Here is a 19407-nt window from a genome sequence, read left to right as displayed (position 1 = left end):
CTCGCACCAGGAGAGGGTCGGGAAAGCTCCGACACAGTTTAGCCAGAGCCCCTCACACCCAATCCGGGAGTTGCCCAATCACGTGTGAGAATGGCTTCCCACAAAGATAGGTTAGAGGTCAATAGCTTGTGCTTTTCTTCTCCAATTTTTTTAAGTTGTAGATGGACACAATACCTTTATTTTGTTTATTTATATGTGGTATATGTGGTGCTGAGGATCAAACCCAGTGCCTCATATGAGTGAGGCAAGTGCTTTAGCACTGAGCCACAACCCCAGCCCTCCAATTTTTTGTTACGAATATGTTTGTAGCTCTAGGTTCAGTGGGCACTGCTTCTATCTTAAGCCCTACTGCTGGAATTTGTGAGAGCTTATCCCTGGATCTGGACCTGGACTTTTTCTGGCTACATCTGTAACAGTTAATAAACCCTTTATTCCAGAGACCCCCTTGGTCTCAAGAGTTTTATGATAATCTCTGGGAACTGTGGGTCCCAGGGTGAATCAGGATTTAGTTTGAGGACCATGGTGGAGGTGGGCCAGGCTCACATATGTGAACCACTGGCCCGCAGTGGGTCACGAAAGATGGATTTCCCTCTGTTTCACTTTTTAGAGAACTGAAAACCTTTTCCTGTCAACGTCCCATTTGATTAGGGTAATATACCAAAAGTTGTTCAGATCTTTTAGGGTCAAGATAAACATACCTCCTCTCCCTCTTTCCCACAACTTCCTTCCTGCCCAGATAAGTTTGTTTTAAAACACCATCCTGTGCCTTGTAGAGATATACAGTCAGCGCTGTGTATCTGCAGGTTCCATTTCTATGAATTTGATCAACAGCTCATGAAAATATTCTGAAGAAGATTTTCCTCTGTGCTAAACATGTACAGACTTCTTTTTTTCTCATTATTCCCTTAAAAATAATGTAGTTTAACAACTATTTGCATAGCTTTTAAATTGCAGTAGATATTGTAAGCAATTTAGAGATGATTTCAAGTATAAGGGAGGTTGTGCAAATATTCTGTGAATATTGCACCATTTTATATAAAGGACTTGAGCATCCTTTGAGATTTTGGTGTCTAAGAGGGATTCTGGAACCAACCCTTCATGGATATAGAAGGGAGAGTGTATTTTTCTACATTCAACATTATGCATTTCTCGGTTGGGGATGTGGCTCAAGCGGTAGCGCGCTTGCCTGGCATGCGTGCGGCCCGGGTTCGATCCTCAGCACCACATACAAAGATGCTGTGTCCGCCAAAAACTAAAAAATAAATATTAAAAAATTCTCTCTCTCTCTCTCTCTCTCTCTCTCTCTCTCTCTCTCTCTCTTTAAAAAAATAAATAAATAAAAATAAAATATATTTAAAAAAAAAAAAACATTATGCATTTCTCACCTTCTACTTTGACTGGGGAGCTTCAGGCCTCTAGCCCTGGATCCAGGACATGGGGAAATCAATCACCATGTGGAAAGGGGGAATGGGCCAAGCAGTACACTGGCCATCCCAGGTCTTGACATCAGTGTTTATGATCTATCTGGCGTTTTCTTCAGAGCCTTTGTGGTGTGTTTGGGGTCCTCCTGACTCATGAGCTAGGCTCCTGATAACTTAACAGTGTTCAAACATTAATACCCTCAGAACTTTCCAAGTATGCCATGCCATTTCGTGCCCTGCTTTCCTATATGTTCTGCCTAGAACAACCCTTGTACCCTCAGCACCTTTTAATTTTTAATTATTTTTTTATTTTTATTTTATTTTAATTAATTATAATTAATTAATTTTGAATTAATTTTTTATTTATTTTCATTCATTAAAATTTATTAATTAATTTTGAATTTTGTTAATTTTGAATTCATCCTTTAAGATGGCCTGGTGATCATTAGCCTGTAAAGATGAGAATTTCTCCTCTTTGTTTCAAGTCTCCACGTCTTATTCCCCAACCTTCATTAATGCATTTGTCCATGTTGCCGTCTTGAAGACAAAACTTATGGCTGGTTCACTTTTCTCTCTAGGGTCCAACACTGACTTTATACATAGTATCTCTTTAGCAAATGTTTGATGAACAAATGAATGAATAAAGGAGTGAATCTAAATTGTGCAGAGCACTCTAGGCCAAATTGCCGAAAAAGTAGATCAGGAGAAACAGCCTCTTGGGCTTCCTTTTCCTCTGTCTAGAACAAAGGTTTTTTGTTTGTTTGTTTTTTTTGTCACTATGATGCTGAGCAAAAAAAGTCTTAATTAATGTTGAAGATAAAAATCCACACCCTGAGTATCTGCGACTATGTGCCTCCCACAGCACCTTTTATAAAAGGTTCTCAACAGAAGAACCTCAAGGCATGCTGGTCATTGGCATGCTGGCTTCCTAGAAAGACCTGAAGGGCTGACTTGTATTGGAATCCTGGGTCTTGCTGTAGAAACCAGCTTGCTAAGGAAGATATTGTTTCCTTGAGGAATTAGGATCTCTTTGATGAGATATTCAGAGAGCTCTTTCAGACACCAGTAGTGAGAAGCATGGTGTCAGCATCCCATTGGCTGAGTATAGAGGTGAGACTTTTATATGTGATCCATTCAAATAACACCAGTTAAAATGTAAGTGAAGACTCTGTTCTAAGTTTCTTACATGTAGCTAAAATGCTGCATGCACCTATCAGTTAACGCCCATTCAGCCAATACCCATGGTTAAAAAAGAGGGTTTTCACTTCATCTTCAAGAGTCTAGCAAGTAGATATGTTTGTCACTTTCTAACCCAAACCCCAAAAGAGAAAAACATCTGGTGGGAAATAATGCCACATATTCTCTCTCCTCAGAGAAATGAAGTGCTAAACGTCATTTCCCCAGGGTTTGGGTTAAATCTGACACCTGGGGGATGTTACTCAGTGATAGAATGTTTGCCTAGCATGTGCAAGGCCCTGGGTTCAATCCACAACTCCAACAACAAAAACAACAAAAAGAAATAGCTCCCAAACCCCAGACTTCCTCCCCATTCACCCACCCGCATCCGGCAGAGTGGAAGTTAGCTTTTTTTCTTCAATTAACAGAGCTAAATTGAGCTCACTTGCTTGTCCCCCCACCGTGTGTGAGTGTGTGTGTGTGTGTGTGTGTGTGTGTGTGTTTGCCATTAGAGCTGAGCTCTGGGAAATAGATAAAAATTATCATTGATCTCAACTGAAACAGTTTACTTGGGAAGGGGCAGTCTAATTTATTATCAGCACTATAAATAACATCAATTAAAATGTACGTGAAGGTTCTGCATTAAGTTTCTTCCATGGTTTTCTTTCTTTAATCCTCATATCAACCTAAGAAAGAATTCCTGTTACTATCCCCATTCATTTACTGAACTAGTAAAAAACGAAAGTTAAGGACAAAGATTTGACAACTTAAAGGATGCCAATATGGGGACAAGAAGATGTTTCAAAATTAGTATTAAAAAGTTCTTAGCAACACTTTGTTCTCCCAGTTAGAAAGTTAATCACTCTGTTTATAACGTGGATTCCTTCAGCAATAACCAACTGGCTGACTCGTTAACTTTCTTTCCACTGATGGTGTAGACCAGGGTTCAACAAACAGTGATCCCCAGACCAAATCCAGCCCTCCACCTGAGAATGTATAGCCAGCAAGCTAAAAATGATTTTTACATTTTTCAAATGGTGTGTGAAGTGGGGTATCTTTGACATGGAAGTATATGAAATTCAAGTTTCCAGGGGCATAAATGAAGTGTTTTGGAGCATGCGCAGTTGTCTATGTGTTCTCTGTGGCTGCTCAATGGCAGGCTTGAGGAATTGTATCAGGGAACAACAAAGCCTAAAATATTTACTCCCTAGCTCTTTACACAAAAAGCTTGCAAACCCTCCTATAGAATATACTTCAGGCCTGTTCCTATTTGAATTATGCCAGATTTTGAATTCCAAATCTAAAAATGTGTTTTGCTGTAGTTTAAGACAATTTTTTATCTTTACATCCTGTAACATAACTCTTCAGAATAAGGTGGACACCATTATCTGAGTAAGATCCACGTGGGATCAGCAGTATAAATTATGTAAAACTTAGAATTCTAAGAAAACTAAACATCCCCCTGTTTACATGAGTTCACCTGACATACTTTTCCTTTAGCCTAAAGACAGACATCAGCTCAGTCCCAGTCAATGTTTCGCTAATTTTGAGGCAGCAAGATAGAAGTTTCTAGACTTTGACCTATAATGTCATGAAAAAGAACTCACAGTGAATGTGAACCATCTCTTGAGCAAAGCCTCATTGTTTGCATTAGCTTGATTGTATTAATATGATTCTTGTGGACCAAGAACAGACAGCCCTTCCTGTTGGGGCTGGTTTCCTCAGTGTGAAATCTGTGCATTTGAAAGGGTTCATGCTTGCTTTAATGATTTGCTGTTGACTCTTAAAATTCTTAATGAATTTTAAATGAGACCCTGCATTTTCACTTTGTGTAAGACCCCACACATCCCTTATGTAGCCAGTTCTGCTTCCTATACACAGTTATAAGCTCCTGCATTCCAGGGAAAAGAAAAGAAAGTTCTCATATAACAAAGTTTTCACCTATCCCCACAGTATGAAAGGATCCTGTAATCACTGTCCTGCTTGGTTTCACCTATAAGCTATGTGAATCTGAGGGAGATGCTTAACTCCTCTGAACCTCTTTGCTCTCAGCTATAAACTCGGCTGATAATATGCATTCTATCTTGGGAGGTTGTTGTTGGGGGATATTGCAAATGGGGTAACACAGGCAAAAGAGTTCACTTAGCAAACTGGACCTTTGTAGAAATGCAAAGCACCCTTTCCTTAGGTGAGGATGGGTCAGAGAGATGCTAAAGGGAAGAGAAGGGTCCAGAAGGTTTTCCAGAGGGCTCAGAGTAGTCTGGCAACTTGCCTCCACCTGCACAATGGTTAGTTCAGATATCAGCAAGGGGCAATGCAGGATTAGAAGAGACAAACAGGCACACATAGAAAGAAAATGGAGACCAAGTGAGATATTACATCTGGATGGTGATGCAATGACCCAGAGCTAGCTCAGCACGTTTATTATATAATTTTTTTTCACCAAAATGTTATTTGTAGAGCTAGGCATGATGATGTGCACCTGTAATCCCAGCGGCTTGGGAGGCTGAGGCAGGAGAATTTTGAATTCAAAGCCAGCCTCAGCAAAAGCAAGGTGCTACACAACTCAGTAAGATCCTCTCTCTAAATATAATACAAAATAGGGCTGGGGATGTGCTCAGTGGCCAAATGCCCCTGAGTTCAATCCCCAGTACGCACTCCCTAGAAAAAAATGTTATTTGTGGGAAAGTTTCTGCAAAGCAGGCAGGCTTGAAATTCACACTCTGATGAGACATTATGGTTCTCTTGCTATGCTCAGACTCCTCTCTCTCTGGGAGTCAGTCTCTGAGTTTCAGGGTTAAAACTGATAATTCTGAGTTTTTGCACAGAGTGACCATGGGCGGATGTCACCATAGCAACTGGGCAATGTTAACCTGTACTTTTGCACAGAGGGATCCCAATGCAAGTGCACCACAACCACGAGGCAATCAAACATCTTGATCCACATCATCGCTCCCCACAGTAACTGTTATGCTGTGCCTTAAACTAATCTCACACCACAGCCTAAGCCATTTCCAAAATCACAAAGTCCTGCTTACATCACCGTCCTGCTTAAAACCCTTCAGGGGGTCCCCTTTGCCTTTAGGATAGACCAGAGTCTTGTAACCCAAACTATGGGCCCTAAAGTAATTCCCTTTATAAAAGAATCTCAAATAAAGAATAAATGGTAGAAAAGCCACCCAAAAAGGTCTAGGTCATAGCTAGTCTAGCACATTGTTCCACTTGCCTTCAAGCCCCTTGAGAATGAGCACTTCAAGAGAGGCAGTCTGGTCTTGGAACAATGGCCTAGAACAATGCCCAGCATAGAGTAAATATAAAGGAGAAATTAAAGCTAGATTTGGACACAGGCAGCTGAAGGTTTTATCTTCCTCTGCTACCTCTTAGGGCTGTGACCTTGGATAAGACCTTGGGCACTGAACCTTCATTTCCTTTCCTAGCTGTGAGGATTAACTAAAGCAATACATGGAGGTGCCTTGCATGAGATAAGAGGTGCATGCGTAGTAGTGCCGCAGTCTGGCTGGGCACAAAATCACGAGCCACTCAAGCAGGAACAAACTTTATTTTTTGAAACTGCCGCCAATGTCCGGTATGCGCCCGGGAAGATTTTCAATCCACCCATGCAGCCTCCTCCCGGACCCGCAGAGAGAGCTCCTCCTCCGGAACTCCCTCCTACTGTACTTCCCCAACCAATGGGAACTCTCCAGGAGTCCAGTAGCCGGCCTAGGTGAACAGTAGGAGTCCAATATCCATATGAATGCAAATCTTAACATAATCATATCATCTCAATGGCTAGCTGGCGTCACCTTTCGACCAAAAATGCCATGCATCATATACTTGGCTCTTAGCATAGTAGGTGAATGTGTTAGTCAGCTCTCCGTCACTGAGACAAAATCAATTAAGAGGAGGAAATATTTAATGGGCTTCTGGTTTCAGAATTTGCAGTCCATGATGACTTGACTTGAATGATTCCGGGCCTATTAGCAGAACATTAGGGCAGGGAGGTTATTGGAGCAAAGATGCTAACCTCATAGTGACCTACTTCTCCAACTAGGCCCCACCTAAAGTTTCCATCACCTCCCAATAGCACCACCAGCCGGGATCAAGCCTTTATCACGTGAGCCTTTGGGGAATATTCCTGATCCAAACTATAACAGTGAATCAAAAAGTTGTAGGATCTAGAGGTCAGTGTGTCAGTATTGGTGACCTTGCTAAAACAACATGCAGTGAATCATTTCATCCATGAATAATAGACAAATGGATTATAATGCAGTTAAAATTATTATTGTTGCAGGCATAGTAGTGCATTCCTGTAATCCCAGCGGTTCAGGAGGCTGAAGCAGGAGAATCACAGTTCAAAGTCAGCCTCAGCAATTTAGCAAGGCCCTAAGCAACTTAGTAATATCTGTCTCTAAATAAAATATAAAAAGGGCTGGGGATGTGGCTCAGTGGCTAAGCACCCCTGGGTTCATTCCCCAGTATGGAAGGAAGGAAGGAAGGAAGGAAGGAAGGAAGGAAGGAAGGAAGGAAGGAAGGAAGGAAGGAAGGATATTAAATTTCTTTAACAACTAGACTGGAAACTTTTTAAAAAGTAATTTGACTTCAGATTCCAATTTTGATTACTCTGCCACTTTTTGCACTTCTTTCATATGAGAATAGTCTAAATCACCAACTTTAAAAAACAGAAAACAGGTTGACAGGGGCTGGGGATGTGGCTCAAGTGGTAGCGCACTCGCCTGGCATGCATGCCGCCTGCGTTCGATCCTCAGCACCACATACAAATAAAGATGTTGTGTCCACCAAAAACTAAAAAATAAATATTAAAAAATTTTAAAAAAAAAACAGAAAACAGGCTGACATTGTAGCTCGATGATAGAATGCATCATACCCAAGGATTAAATCCCCAGCACCAAAGAAATAAATTCCATTTTCATTTTACCCTTTCATACCCCAATTCAATTCCTTTGATTGTTTTACACTCTGAGGAGGTTATAGTTACTTTGTAGTTCATTTGTTTTGTCCAAAAGGACTACCCCTAAATAAAGTTTGTGATATTACTTTGTGTTTCTAAATTGGGGTCCTCTTCTAAGGTAAAAGGTTTCTTCCCAGAATCTCTCCTGTGGGTCCCATTTTACCATTTTGAGAACATGGGCCTATTAATTTCTTTCAAGAAATTGACATCTCATGGAAGAAAATGCATGTACAATTTTGCATACTTTATTTTTCCAGAGGGTTCTTGTATCCCATGAATTTTACCCTTGGGGATGAGTGCTGTCAAGTTAAGAACTCCTTCCCTTAGACATAAATTATTAGAAAAGCTCATATGTGTCCCTCCAACCCTTTCACCTTCCCAATGTAGTTGCACTTCAAAGGGGAAACTTGGCACTACTGAAAGGACTCAAATTATACTAGTGGAATTGAGTTTCAGGGTCTAGTGACAAGTAAGCCATAGAAAGTCCAGGGCCAGAAAGAAGCCATTACTTATTTTTTATATTTATGATATGGTGTGTTTATTTTATTGAAATTCTCTAACACCATTGTGGTTCAGTATCCATGTGCCCCCAGCCCCCACATCAATGATATAATAGCTGGAATTCTGACAACACAAGTTTGTAAGCCAGAATCATAAACATAAAAATGGAGATGACCCATAGGTTAACACGCTGCTGTTTTACAGGAAGAAAATTCGTATTATATCAGTGAAGTGGAAGCCTATTTGACCGTCTCAAATCCAGGTTGGTACTTAGAGAATGGCTGTTCGAGCAGCCATAATACTCTGCTTCTGGTTAGCTTATTTTTCATATCTTTGAATCTGCTAATTTTGATGCTGCTTTTTAAGAAACAAAATGAGGAAGTAGGGGACTGGGGCTAAGTTCAGTGGCAGAGCGCTTGCCTAACACATGTGAGGTCCTGCTTTCAATCCTCAGCACCACATAAAATAACTAAATAAAATAAAGGCATGCTGTCCATCTACAACTACAAAATAATAATAATAATAATAATAATGAAGTAGCCTGCAAGAGAACTCTGGGGGAATTTGCTACCTGCATGCGCTTCCTACTGACTGAGGCAGGAGGATCACAAGTTCAAAGCCAGCCTCAGCAACTTAGCGAGGCCCTAACCAACTCAGTGAGACACTCTCTAAATAAAATATAGAAAGGACTGGAGATGTGGCTCGTGGGTAAGTGCCTCTGAGTTCAATCCCCAGTACCAAAAAAAAGAAAAAAAGAAAAAAAAAAAAGCAAGAGGCAGGTTGGTGAGAAAGAAAAAGAGGTTTTTATTCAAAACCAGCTCTGAGGAAGAAAGATAGAGATCTTTCTGTTTCAAAGCTCATCTTCCAGGACTCAGGAGAATAGAAAACTTTTTTTTTTTTTTGGTGGGGGTGGAGGATTGGGGGGGGGGGCAGTGTCTGGGGATTGAACCCAAGACCACTTCACCACTGAGCTACATTCCCAGACCCCACCACCAACTTTTGAGACAGGGTCTCACTAAGTTGCCTAGGGCCTTGCCAAGTTGAAGAGACTGACCTCAAACTTGCCATCCTCCTTCCTCAGGCTTCAAAATTGCTGGGATTAAAGGGGTGCCACTTCACTTAGTCACAGAAAACTTTTAAAAGAGAAGGGACACAGAAACAAAAAGCAGGAGACAAACATGTAGATTTAGCTGTGTAAATCAGAAATATGTCATAGTCTCAGATTACCTAGAGCAGTCAGGGCCAAGGGACAGCCCCTCAGCCTCCATTCTCAGTATGAAAAAGTTTAGAAGTGAAAAAAAAATGGGAGTTTTTACTTTCAAAGGGGCTGTTTCAGTAGAGCAAATTATTCTCTACACTTGGGATCACACACTTGTTCTATGAAAATAAAGAGAAGGCCAAGCTCCATTTGTTATTAGCCATTAGGGATCCCTAATTATTCCAACTGATAATTCCTGCACTCATGGAACATACATTCTGGAAAGGGAGGGGACCCCACACGAACACATTAAATTATAGGACACTATTAAGGGCTGGTACCTTCTATGAGTAGTGGAGAGAAATGGAAAGCTGATTCTGATCAGCCTTAGGGAATCCTCAGGGGAGGAAGGCAGCTCTGAAGAGGTGAGGTTTGAGCAGATATCACCATTTAGGACTATCTGGGCCTGAGCAAGCTCTTTTCTGATGGCAGGACAATAGATGCACAGGCTGTACCAAGCGGGCTTACTATAGCACCTAAGGACCAGCAGGGCACTTCGGCACCCAAGACAGGGAACTCACAACCCACGAGGTCTGGGGGATGACCAGGCTGGAGTATGCAGCACCTGTGTGGAAAGCAAACTGAGGACTTTGGATTTATTCTAAAGTGTGAAAGGATGCTGTGGGAGGATTTGGTGTAGGAAAATGATATATCCGATTTATGTTTATAAATTCACTTTGGCTGCTGTATGGAGAATTACCCATGGGGGGCTCCTACAGTGTTCACTACTGGACCAGTCATGCTTCCAAAAAAGTCCAGTGAGTCTCCCAAAGGCCCCGGATGTTTCCCCAGAAAACCTACTCTTAGACAACACACCTGTATTGACCCACTTTCTCTGTGCAGACACTGGATTTTGTGTCTGTTTTCTCCTTTTCAAAGTTCTACCTTTGGATTAGCTTAAACATTATTCTATTAATTAAGAAATTACACTAAAGAAACTGGCCCAAAAAAATGAAAATGTGGGGTAACATCTATTTAAAATATTTACTATATTATGTTGATATTGTTCAGGAGGATTTTGTTAATGATTATTGGTTAAATGTAAGTAAAATATCATATTGAGAACATATTTTCATGTGCATTACTCAAATCTGTCTCATATAGGCTGGGGAATAAATATGTGAGTGCTAACATAAATTAACTGATGTTATCACTAGGCGTGGATCAAATTTTTGCCAGTGATAAGGTAGTCATCTTAAGAGTCAGGGGAAGGGAAAGTCAGACCAGAAATTAATTTAGATGCTGATGAAGGGGAAATATGATCCCAGGTCCCAATGATCAAGACTTAGCATTGGCAACAGGAGCTATAGTGACAGTGGCTGTGATGGTGCTATTAGTAGCAGCAATCAGTCGTAGTTGTAGTATTAATGCAGTCACACTTTTAGTGGAGTGGTGATAATAGACCATGAGTGTGGGGAGAGAGGGATCAGGATCACATGATACAGTAATATGCACAAGTTTCACAGTTTTTTTCACAAGTTTTCCCACCTCCAGAAGGAAAAGAGCAAGATGCAGTCATTTGAGAAAGAAAGACTCTGTTGATCCTCTCTTCTCTGTTAGGAGTTACTCCTGGTCATATGTAGGAAACATCTAGGGCATTTGCACATGAAATGTAGACCTTAATGCCAACTTGTTAATTGATCACATGGCTATTTCTCGCTATAATGGCCAAGAAGACAAGACAGTTGGGTCCTCTGGCCAACGAGTTTTTTCCCATTCAAGAAGCCTAACTATGGACAGGAAGAAGGGTGCTTGACAAGTGTGGAATTAGAGCCAATAAACTTCATTATGTGATTAAAATCCTTAACCCCATCTACCTTGAAGTATCACCTCCCTGAAGAGGGTGCACCTGTCATAAGACAGGGCCTGTCCTTGAGCACTCTACCAAGTAGCTTGCTGGGGTGCCAAGGGCCAGCAGGGCACCAGTGTGTCCAAGAGAAGAAACATACAGCCAGTGAGGTCTGAGGGACCTTCAGGCCAAGCACATAGGGCTTATAGGCAAGGAAGACTGAGGATAGCATTCAGAAGAGAAGACACAGGCCCTGCCCTTCTCAGTTTCCATGGGTGGATGTAACATCCTCTCCTGCTGAGTTCTTCCTCCTACTCTATTATGCACTCAGCCAGTGATATGCGAACGCTCCACTTGCTGACTTTGCCTATCTCTGCTCTGGGTCACTAAGGGCTCTTGTGACTGTGTCAGAGAGCAGTCCTCTCTTATTATTAAAATTTCTGTGGGTACCTCTTAAGCACTGACAACCATCTCCAGTGATTTAAAAGAACTGGAGGAAGCATTCCTCAAAGTTCTCACTTCAGAATCCTCAACATTTCTGTGAGACATTTCCCCTATACTCCAGAGCCTCCCCAAAAAATAAGGGTATTTTTTTCATGAGGAGAAGGTAGCAGGACCCTCAGAGAGCCACATCTAAAGAAAGTCCTTTCATGTGGCACGTGGGTCACATTTTTCTCCCCGCCCAGCAACAACTGGGACTCAGTGGAGAAAGGCCAGAATTTTTTTATAGGTAAATTTCACTTTTTCTCTTCAGAGAAAGCTTACAAAGGCATGAAAAGTGCTGTGATGATGTTTGAGACGGTGGTTGGGCATTCCTTCAAGTGTGTGAGTGAACAGAGCATCCAGCTGTCCCCACAGCTTCAGCTGAAAACAATGAACGTCCAACTTCAAGCCTTCGACTTCGAAGGAGATCACTTTGGAAATGGTAAGTTAAATGTTCATCAAGCCACAAACATAGGCTTCACTTCCAAGTCAAGTTCTATCTGATGCTGTCTAAGGGGCAGGAATTACATGAGCTTTCTAGAATAGAAACATCCACAAAGCTCTAAGGACAGAGTTCCCCCTGGCCACTCTCTCCTCAGAACCAGATGCCTTAACTCATGCACACTCACAGCTCTCTCCCAGCAGGATGCATTCACATTGTCCAACCAAAACACATTCTCACTCATTTCAGCACACACGCAATCCATCAGGAAGAACATCTGTGATATCCCTTATACATGCTACTGAGCCCTGGGGGAACTCTGGCATGTTTGGAGAACACTTTATAGATTCTGAGAATTAGTGAATGAAGCTTTCAGAATAGATTCTTTCCCACCTGCAGAAGGAAAGGAGCAAAATTTGAAAAAGAAAGAAACTCTGTTGGATCCCCTCTTCTCAGTTACGGGTTGTTCTACCCAACAGTGTTTCCCCATAGTTAGTTTTAGTTTCCATCTAACTTCTGCTTTGGGTTTGAACCACCACAGGCAGAGCTTGCCTGATGCTGCCCAGGAAGGAAACCAGCCCTTGGACAAGGGCCAGGAGCAGAGTAGGGTGACTTTCCAGAAAAGCCTTTTTCTCCCCACCCAGAAAGCAGGGTCACAAGTTTTCCTACTCATGATCAGAGGCTTGTGAGCTTCAATTTCTAAAATATCCCTCACAGGAGACATCAAAAATCTTATATAAGTTCTTCTCAATTATCCAAAATAGGTTAAGCTAGAAGTTTAGCCATATATTAAATTTCTATAGTAAGAATCTGATTTCACATTGGGTTTCATTATAAAATCAAAGATGTGTCTAGCAGAAAACACCTCCAATGTAGTGGGAAACACTTAGCAGACTAAGGCATCAGGCCTTGCTCACCTTGGAGCCCTGATTTCTGCAGGTTTTACAGTCAGGTTAAATAGTAAAATTTAGAACTCAGGTTAAATAGTAAAATTAGCAACAAACACTTTGTCAGCTGGTCTCAAAACTTCAAATGTAGGGAAAGTATTTTTCTAAAGCACATGATGAAGGTTTGAAACCCTCCATGACTGATCATGTGAAATTAAAATGAGGCCCACATTTGCTCATCTTCCCCATCAGAACCTCTGTGACGCAGGAAGCGAGCAGGGCTGGGGAATCAAACCTTTCAGGAACACACACCTGGCTCCTATTATCAGTGCTAAAAAGCAGATGGAGAGAAGCTCTTTTTTTTTTTTACTTTGTTTTCCTAAAACTCACTGTTCATTGGTGAGTCCTCAAGCAAGAGGCTCCGTTATCCTTCGCTCTTCTCTTCCACCCTCTCACCAAACGCTCACAAAGCCCTACTGATTCTACTGCCAGAATATTCTCGTTTACCCCACCATCACTGCTGGAGCTCAACTCCATTTTCCTGGCCTTTGCTATTCAAATCTCCCTACACATGCTCAAATGGGAAGATTTATGTCATTCCTTTAACAATTTTGGGGGGGTTATTTTTTCATTTGTTTTGTTTTTTGGTACCAGGGTTTGAACCCAGGGGCGCTTCACACTGAGCCACATGCCCAGCCATTTGTTTTTTATTTTGAGACAGGGTCTTGATAAGTTGCTTAGCGCCTCACTAAGTTGCTGAGGCTGGCTTTGAACTTGTGATCCTCCTACCTCAGCCTCCCAAGACACTGGGATTACAGCCATGCGCCACCACCTAAGTAGTATTTTTTATCAGAGAATGAGAGATGGTGATCAAAAGGATCAGGCTATTGTAAAATATGGTGCTAAAAAAGACATGTGCAGGGGCTGGGGTTGTGGCTCAGTGGTAGAGTGCTAGTCTAGCATGTATGAGGCACTGGGTTTGATTCTCTCAGCACCACATATAAATAAATGAATAAAATAAAGGTCCATCAACATCTAAAAAAATAATTTAAAAAAAAAAAAAGACATGAAAGGGCTACTGAGGTATAGAGGAAGATTCGATTGACACAGCATTGGTGGCAGACGGAGGGTGGAGTTAGGGAAATCTTGGCCAGTGGTTGACATTTAAATGGAGAGGAATCCAACAAGTACAAAAGTTCAGCCTTGTCAAAGAAAAGATCACCCCAAACCTCAGACACTGACCTCGCATCATACCTCTTCTCCCTAGGACACGGGAGCCCACAAGAAGTTTACTTTTGCTCTCTTTTTACATATTTTTTGTTGTTGTTTTTAAATTTTCTGTCATCCAAAGAACACCAGGTTGTTCCAGCAGCCCCTTTAAGAAGAAAAGAGTTTGAATAGAAAACTTGGGTACAGGAACCCTTTTCTGGAGTTGGAGGACCCAGCTCCAGGGCTCATCTGGATTGAGAGTTAGAACAGGACTCCAGTCATAACCCTCTAGACCAAACCAGTGTTGCCCAAGGTTGGATCTGCCTCCCAGCTGCATCGGAGTCCCCAGGCCCCACCTCAGCCCCACTAAATTCCATATTCCTGGGCATGGGACCTGTAGATCTACCTTTGAATAAACTCCTTAAGCAACTACCAGCCCTACCCATTTCAGATCCACTGTATTGATCCTTTTCCTTCCTGCTTTCACCCATCTGTTGTCTGAGGCAGCAGGTGGAGGCCCAGAGCTCCACCTCTCTTTCAGTTTCCTTTTCTATGACACTGAGACAGACAGGGGCAGTATCACTTCCCAGCTTTTGTGGCCAGCCTATAACACCTGTTACTCTGACTTCAATTACAGCGGATGAATGCTTCAGTGACAGAAACAGGAGAGAGATCCCTGTGGCCGTGGGCCTGAGTATCGCAGGACTACTTGTCATTTGGCTAACCGCATGCCTGGTGGCCAGAAAGAGGCCCAATAGAGGATATGAACGCATGTAAAGCCCCACCTTCTTCAAAATGTGCAGGGCGATGGCCTTGGGAATTCTGGCTTAATATTCAGCCAAAAGTGAAAGGGTCGACCTCTTTTTTTTGCGGGGGCGCTGGGGAGAGGGGGTTCTGGGGATTGAACTCAGGGGCACTTGACCACTAAGCCACATCCCCCCAGCCCTATTTTGTATTATATTTAGAGACAGGGTCTCACTGACTTGCTCAGCACCTCACTTTTGCTGAGGCTGGCTTTGAACTCACGATGCTCCTACCTTAGCCTCTAGACCCTTTGGATTACAGGTGTGCACCACTGCACCCATCCATGATTGACAGCTTTCTTTGCCTGTCCCACTTTCCCAAACTGGTTAGGAAACCCAATTTTCCACCAGAGGGCCAGCAAAGGGCTGTCCAGAGGGCACCCCTCACCCCACTTCCTCCAATCTGCTGAGGGAGGCTGTGTCAGCTTGGCCCGAGGGCCACCTTCCATATATGAATAAGACAGGTCTGGTTTCAAGAATCAGGGGGCAAAAGACAGGCATGAACACTGTGCTTGGGAGAAGAAGAAAGCCAAAATCCGGAGGGAGGATGATAGGAAAGACATTTTAAAACTGCACTGATTTTTCTTATATATTTTTAAGAATATTCTCAATATCCAGTTTCTTTTAAAAAATATCCAGCAAGTATAAAAGTCCATTTCAAAATAGATAAAAAGTGACTTTAAACTCCTGGATTTTATCCAAACTCTGACTTACTCAAATTATAAATGGTCTTAATATACTATCATTTTTAAAAGATATTCTATACTATTCCAATATATTATTATTTTTAAAAATAGAAACTGTCTAATATTTCACTTTTTAATGTAAAACACATATCAAAGATCTTGGCAAACAAAAGAGATGTAATAAATATTCGTTCTTCAGTTTCTTTAACTTCATTTGTTGTCATCTTTCTTAACACTTTTTTTTTTCTGATTTGTCTATCTTCGATGCTATTCTGTCCTTATATATTTATTGATTTGGGCTATTTCTGGAGGAGAGCTAGGTCAGGAAGAAGAGGTTGACTTACCTAGATCATGACCTTTGCCTCTTTGCAAACATTCACCAAAAAAAACAACTTATAAACCAGTAAATTCCTGATTGCGAGTGATTGTTAACTGGAGGAAAACATTCTATTAATGGTTTTTTATTATATTGAGTGAGTGTTTAAATATGAGAGTTGAGATTTCAGTTCAGATAAAAAGAGAACATAATGGATTTCCAGATGTTCTTAACTGATTTTACTAACAGGAAGTTTCTTTCCTATTTTTTCCATCTTCCAAGGGTGCCTGCCACTCCTCATTTCTAACAGGAAGTTTATGAAATTCAACAACAGCTCTGTAACTGCTGCTTATCTAGGAAATGCACTGGCTCTCTTTAGAGGTATTTTCGCTCTCTCCTCTTTCTTAGAAGTGAAGTGGTAGAGAGGGCACTCAGCTTCAAGAGAGCCTGAAGAGCCTCTGAAGGCTGAAATCGGAGTGTCAGGAAATACCTGTTTCCTCCTTAAAACAGGAGATGTCAATAGAAATCTGGGGCGTGAGGGCCTGGTGTTCCCCAAAGTGACTCGGGGTTAAGAGCAAGGGCTTGGCTTTGCAGAAACTTACCCTTTTTTCTCCTCCTCCCTCAAATAGGTGCCTTCTGCAGGCTCCCTTGTGCTCAAGGTGAAGAGCATTTGAAAGATTCTAGAGAGCAGAGGGCGAGGTGTTTATTCACTGTGCCACTAACCACCCTGCAGAATAACTAGAGTAAATTTAATCTTCTAGGATGTGGCAGTTTCTCCCACAGCAGGTGGAAACAAAAAGCAGAATTTCACTTCAAGAGTAGCAGGAGAAGGCAGTTCATACAAATTTAAATTTTCCCTTCTAGCATCTTCAGTGAGTTCTTTTGGGTGATGGTTGCCTAAACTCCAGTTATCTATCCCCCGATACCCATACAAATCATCCTTAAAATTAATTTGAATTGACATTGCAGTAACTGCAAAGAACAAAGGCTTCATATGAATCACCAATAAATAAGTGCTTGGGTATGTTATGCACTTATAGCTCTGCCCACTTTCTGTGGGCAGAGTGGAGAGTGGAGGGGCAACTGAGTGGGGCTCCTGACCCTGCCTTCCTCTTCCCCACCATAATTATATCTATCCTAAGAAGCCTACAATGTGAGAAGAAAAATTCTGTGAACGCCTGCTTCCATTCCATTCTTGGAGGAAACAAGAGTGGTTGCTTCATCTTCTTCCTTCTCTGACCTGGGAGAGTGACAGTAGCTCTTGGAAAGACTAGGAAGAGTTAACATGGGACGTATGGGAGTGAATTGGGGAGCCAGCCCCAAACCTAAGGCTATCTCTAAACTCTAGCTAATTCTCAGGCTAAAAAAAAAAGAAGAAGAAGAAGATAGAATCAAAATATGTAGCTCAAAGGGAACCACTGACTGATCTCATAGGCAATGGGGGAAAAAAAAAACATAATTTGCCTAAATGGCATCATAGGAAATTGAATTTCTGGACTACCCTGCTCAAGTATGAGCAAGAACTGCATGACCACTCTGCAAAAGTACTGTAACAAAACAGTCAAGAATGCTAGAAAATTACAGTGGCGAAAGTGGGGAGGGTACGTTAATTTGCCAGGAATGCTATAACAAAGTACCATAAACAGGATGCCTGAAACAACAGAAATTTCTATTCTCACAGTGTTGGGGACTGGAAAGCCAAGAGCAAGGTGTCAACAGTGTTGGTTCTTCTGAGGCCTCTCCCCTTGGCTGCAAGTAGCCCAGGTCTTCACAAAGAAGACCTATATATCCTTCCTTCCTTTCATACCTATATGCCCAATGTCATCTCCTTCTAAGGACACCATTCATATTGGATTGGATTTTACTCCAATGACCTCATTTTAACTTCATTTTTTTAAGAGACAGTATATCCTTATATAGTCATGCTCTGTGGTTCCAGGGTTAGGACTTCAGCCTATGCATGGGAACAGAAGACAGTTAGCCTGTGACAGAGAATAGAAATGGACACATTTGATAAAAGACAAAGAAAACTCAGGAACAGAAAGAAATCCCTGACAATTGCTTTTTTACTGAGACTCATTTGAGAAGGTGATTCTATGTAAGCAGAGTTCAAAGATGAGGTGTTAAATGAAGAAGTAAGATAAAAGGACATTTCACTTCTAAGAATATCAAAGCAGTATCACTCAATATTATATAGAAACAGCAAGAATAGAATAGGTAGGACTGAAATATCTGAAATATCATTTTCATGGCGAGAAAGACTGAGGTAATCACAGTTAATGTAGACAAAACCTCATAAATAAAGCATCCTGTGAAAGATACTAAATAGAGATGCTATTCAGGCCATCCAATGTAATGATACTTGGTACCTCTGAGAGAGCTCAAAAATAGAATGAAGATATATTTGAAGATTCAGAAGAATTTTTTTTGAGATAAGTAATTGGAGCTGGGATTGAAAGAGCACAGTGTATCACAGAAAATAATTGATATAGAAAGTCTAGGACATATCTGAAGTAAGCTATAGAACTTGTAGGGGGATAGAGAATCACTTATAAATGGGGGAGTTAAAGTTGGCCTCAGATTTTTTTACAGTATCATTTAAAACCAATAAACAATGAACTGGTGCCTACCAAGTTCTTAGGGAAAGAAAGTGTAATCCAAAATTAATATTTAGGTATAAACGCAATCAACAGATGTCGTCAGCCTTGACTAAATCCAAGGATGTTGACAGCACCAATAAGCCATTCTAAAGATAATGTTTGACAGTGAAACTTAGCCAGATAGGAGATGAGCCATAAGACAAACAAGGAAACAAACAAATAGGCTTCAGGAATAGGAAAATCACTAACACACACACACACACACAAATGCTGTTGAACATTTTATTCATACAAATATAAAAAGTACTAACCAATTATGGATCTGGGAATATAAATATACCTTGTGGTATATGATACCATATTTGTACATGTTACTCATTACAGTATTATTTGCAATAGAAAAAGTTGGCCAAAAAAAAGGAAGGGCTGGGGATATACCTCAGTTGGTAGAATGCTTGCCTCCCATGCAAACAAAATGGATTCAATCCCTAGCACCACAAAAAGAAAACAACAATAAAAAACAAACAAACAAAAAAAAAACAAACAAACAAGGATCCATCAACTGGGAACAGATTTAAAAACTAGGATATCCCCAACAAAATACAAAATACCTATAAAAACTGAGGCTGCTAGATATGAATAAGGAAAAACTATCCAAAATATACTATTTCTTAACATATATTTTTTTAGTTGCCGATGGGCCTTTATTTATTTATTTATTTATTTATTTATTTATATGTAGTGCTGAGGATCAAACTCAATGCCTCACACATGCTAGGCAAGTGCTCTAGCCCTGAGCCACCATTCTAGCCCCCAAAATATATTGCTAAATCAAAAAGCATAGTTCATAATACTGAGAAAAAAGAG

General features: G+C 41.1%; 1 protein-coding gene across 2 annotated transcripts in view; it reads left to right on the top strand.

Moving 5' to 3' along the window:
- Lamp3 (lysosomal associated membrane protein 3) overlaps positions 1-19407 on the top strand; it is a 38604-nt gene that overhangs the window by 14333 nt on the left and 4864 nt on the right. Inside the window, exons 4-6 of one of the 2 annotated variants that reach the window (XM_046466865.2) lie at positions 8272-8329; positions 11869-12039; positions 14773-15832. In XM_046466865.2, coding sequence (XP_046322821.1) covers positions 8272-8329; positions 11869-12039; positions 14773-14912 — 369 coding nt within the window. In that variant the 3' untranslated portion in view covers positions 14913-15832. Of the gene's footprint in view, positions 1-8271; positions 8330-11868; positions 12040-14772; positions 15833-19407 lie in introns of those variants that run through there. The other variant, XM_046466866.2, reaches the window with a different exon arrangement.

Source organism: Marmota monax, unplaced genomic scaffold (genome assembly GCF_021218885.2).
Source record: "Marmota monax isolate L192 unplaced genomic scaffold, Marmota_monax_Labrador192_F-V1.1 WCK01_AAM20220418_F8-fsc00074, whole genome shotgun sequence".
NCBI classification, from domain to species: Eukaryota; Metazoa; Chordata; class Mammalia; order Rodentia; family Sciuridae; genus Marmota; species Marmota monax.
Note: the sequence above shows the minus strand (reverse complement) of the source record. Positions and strands in the feature narration are given on the sequence as shown.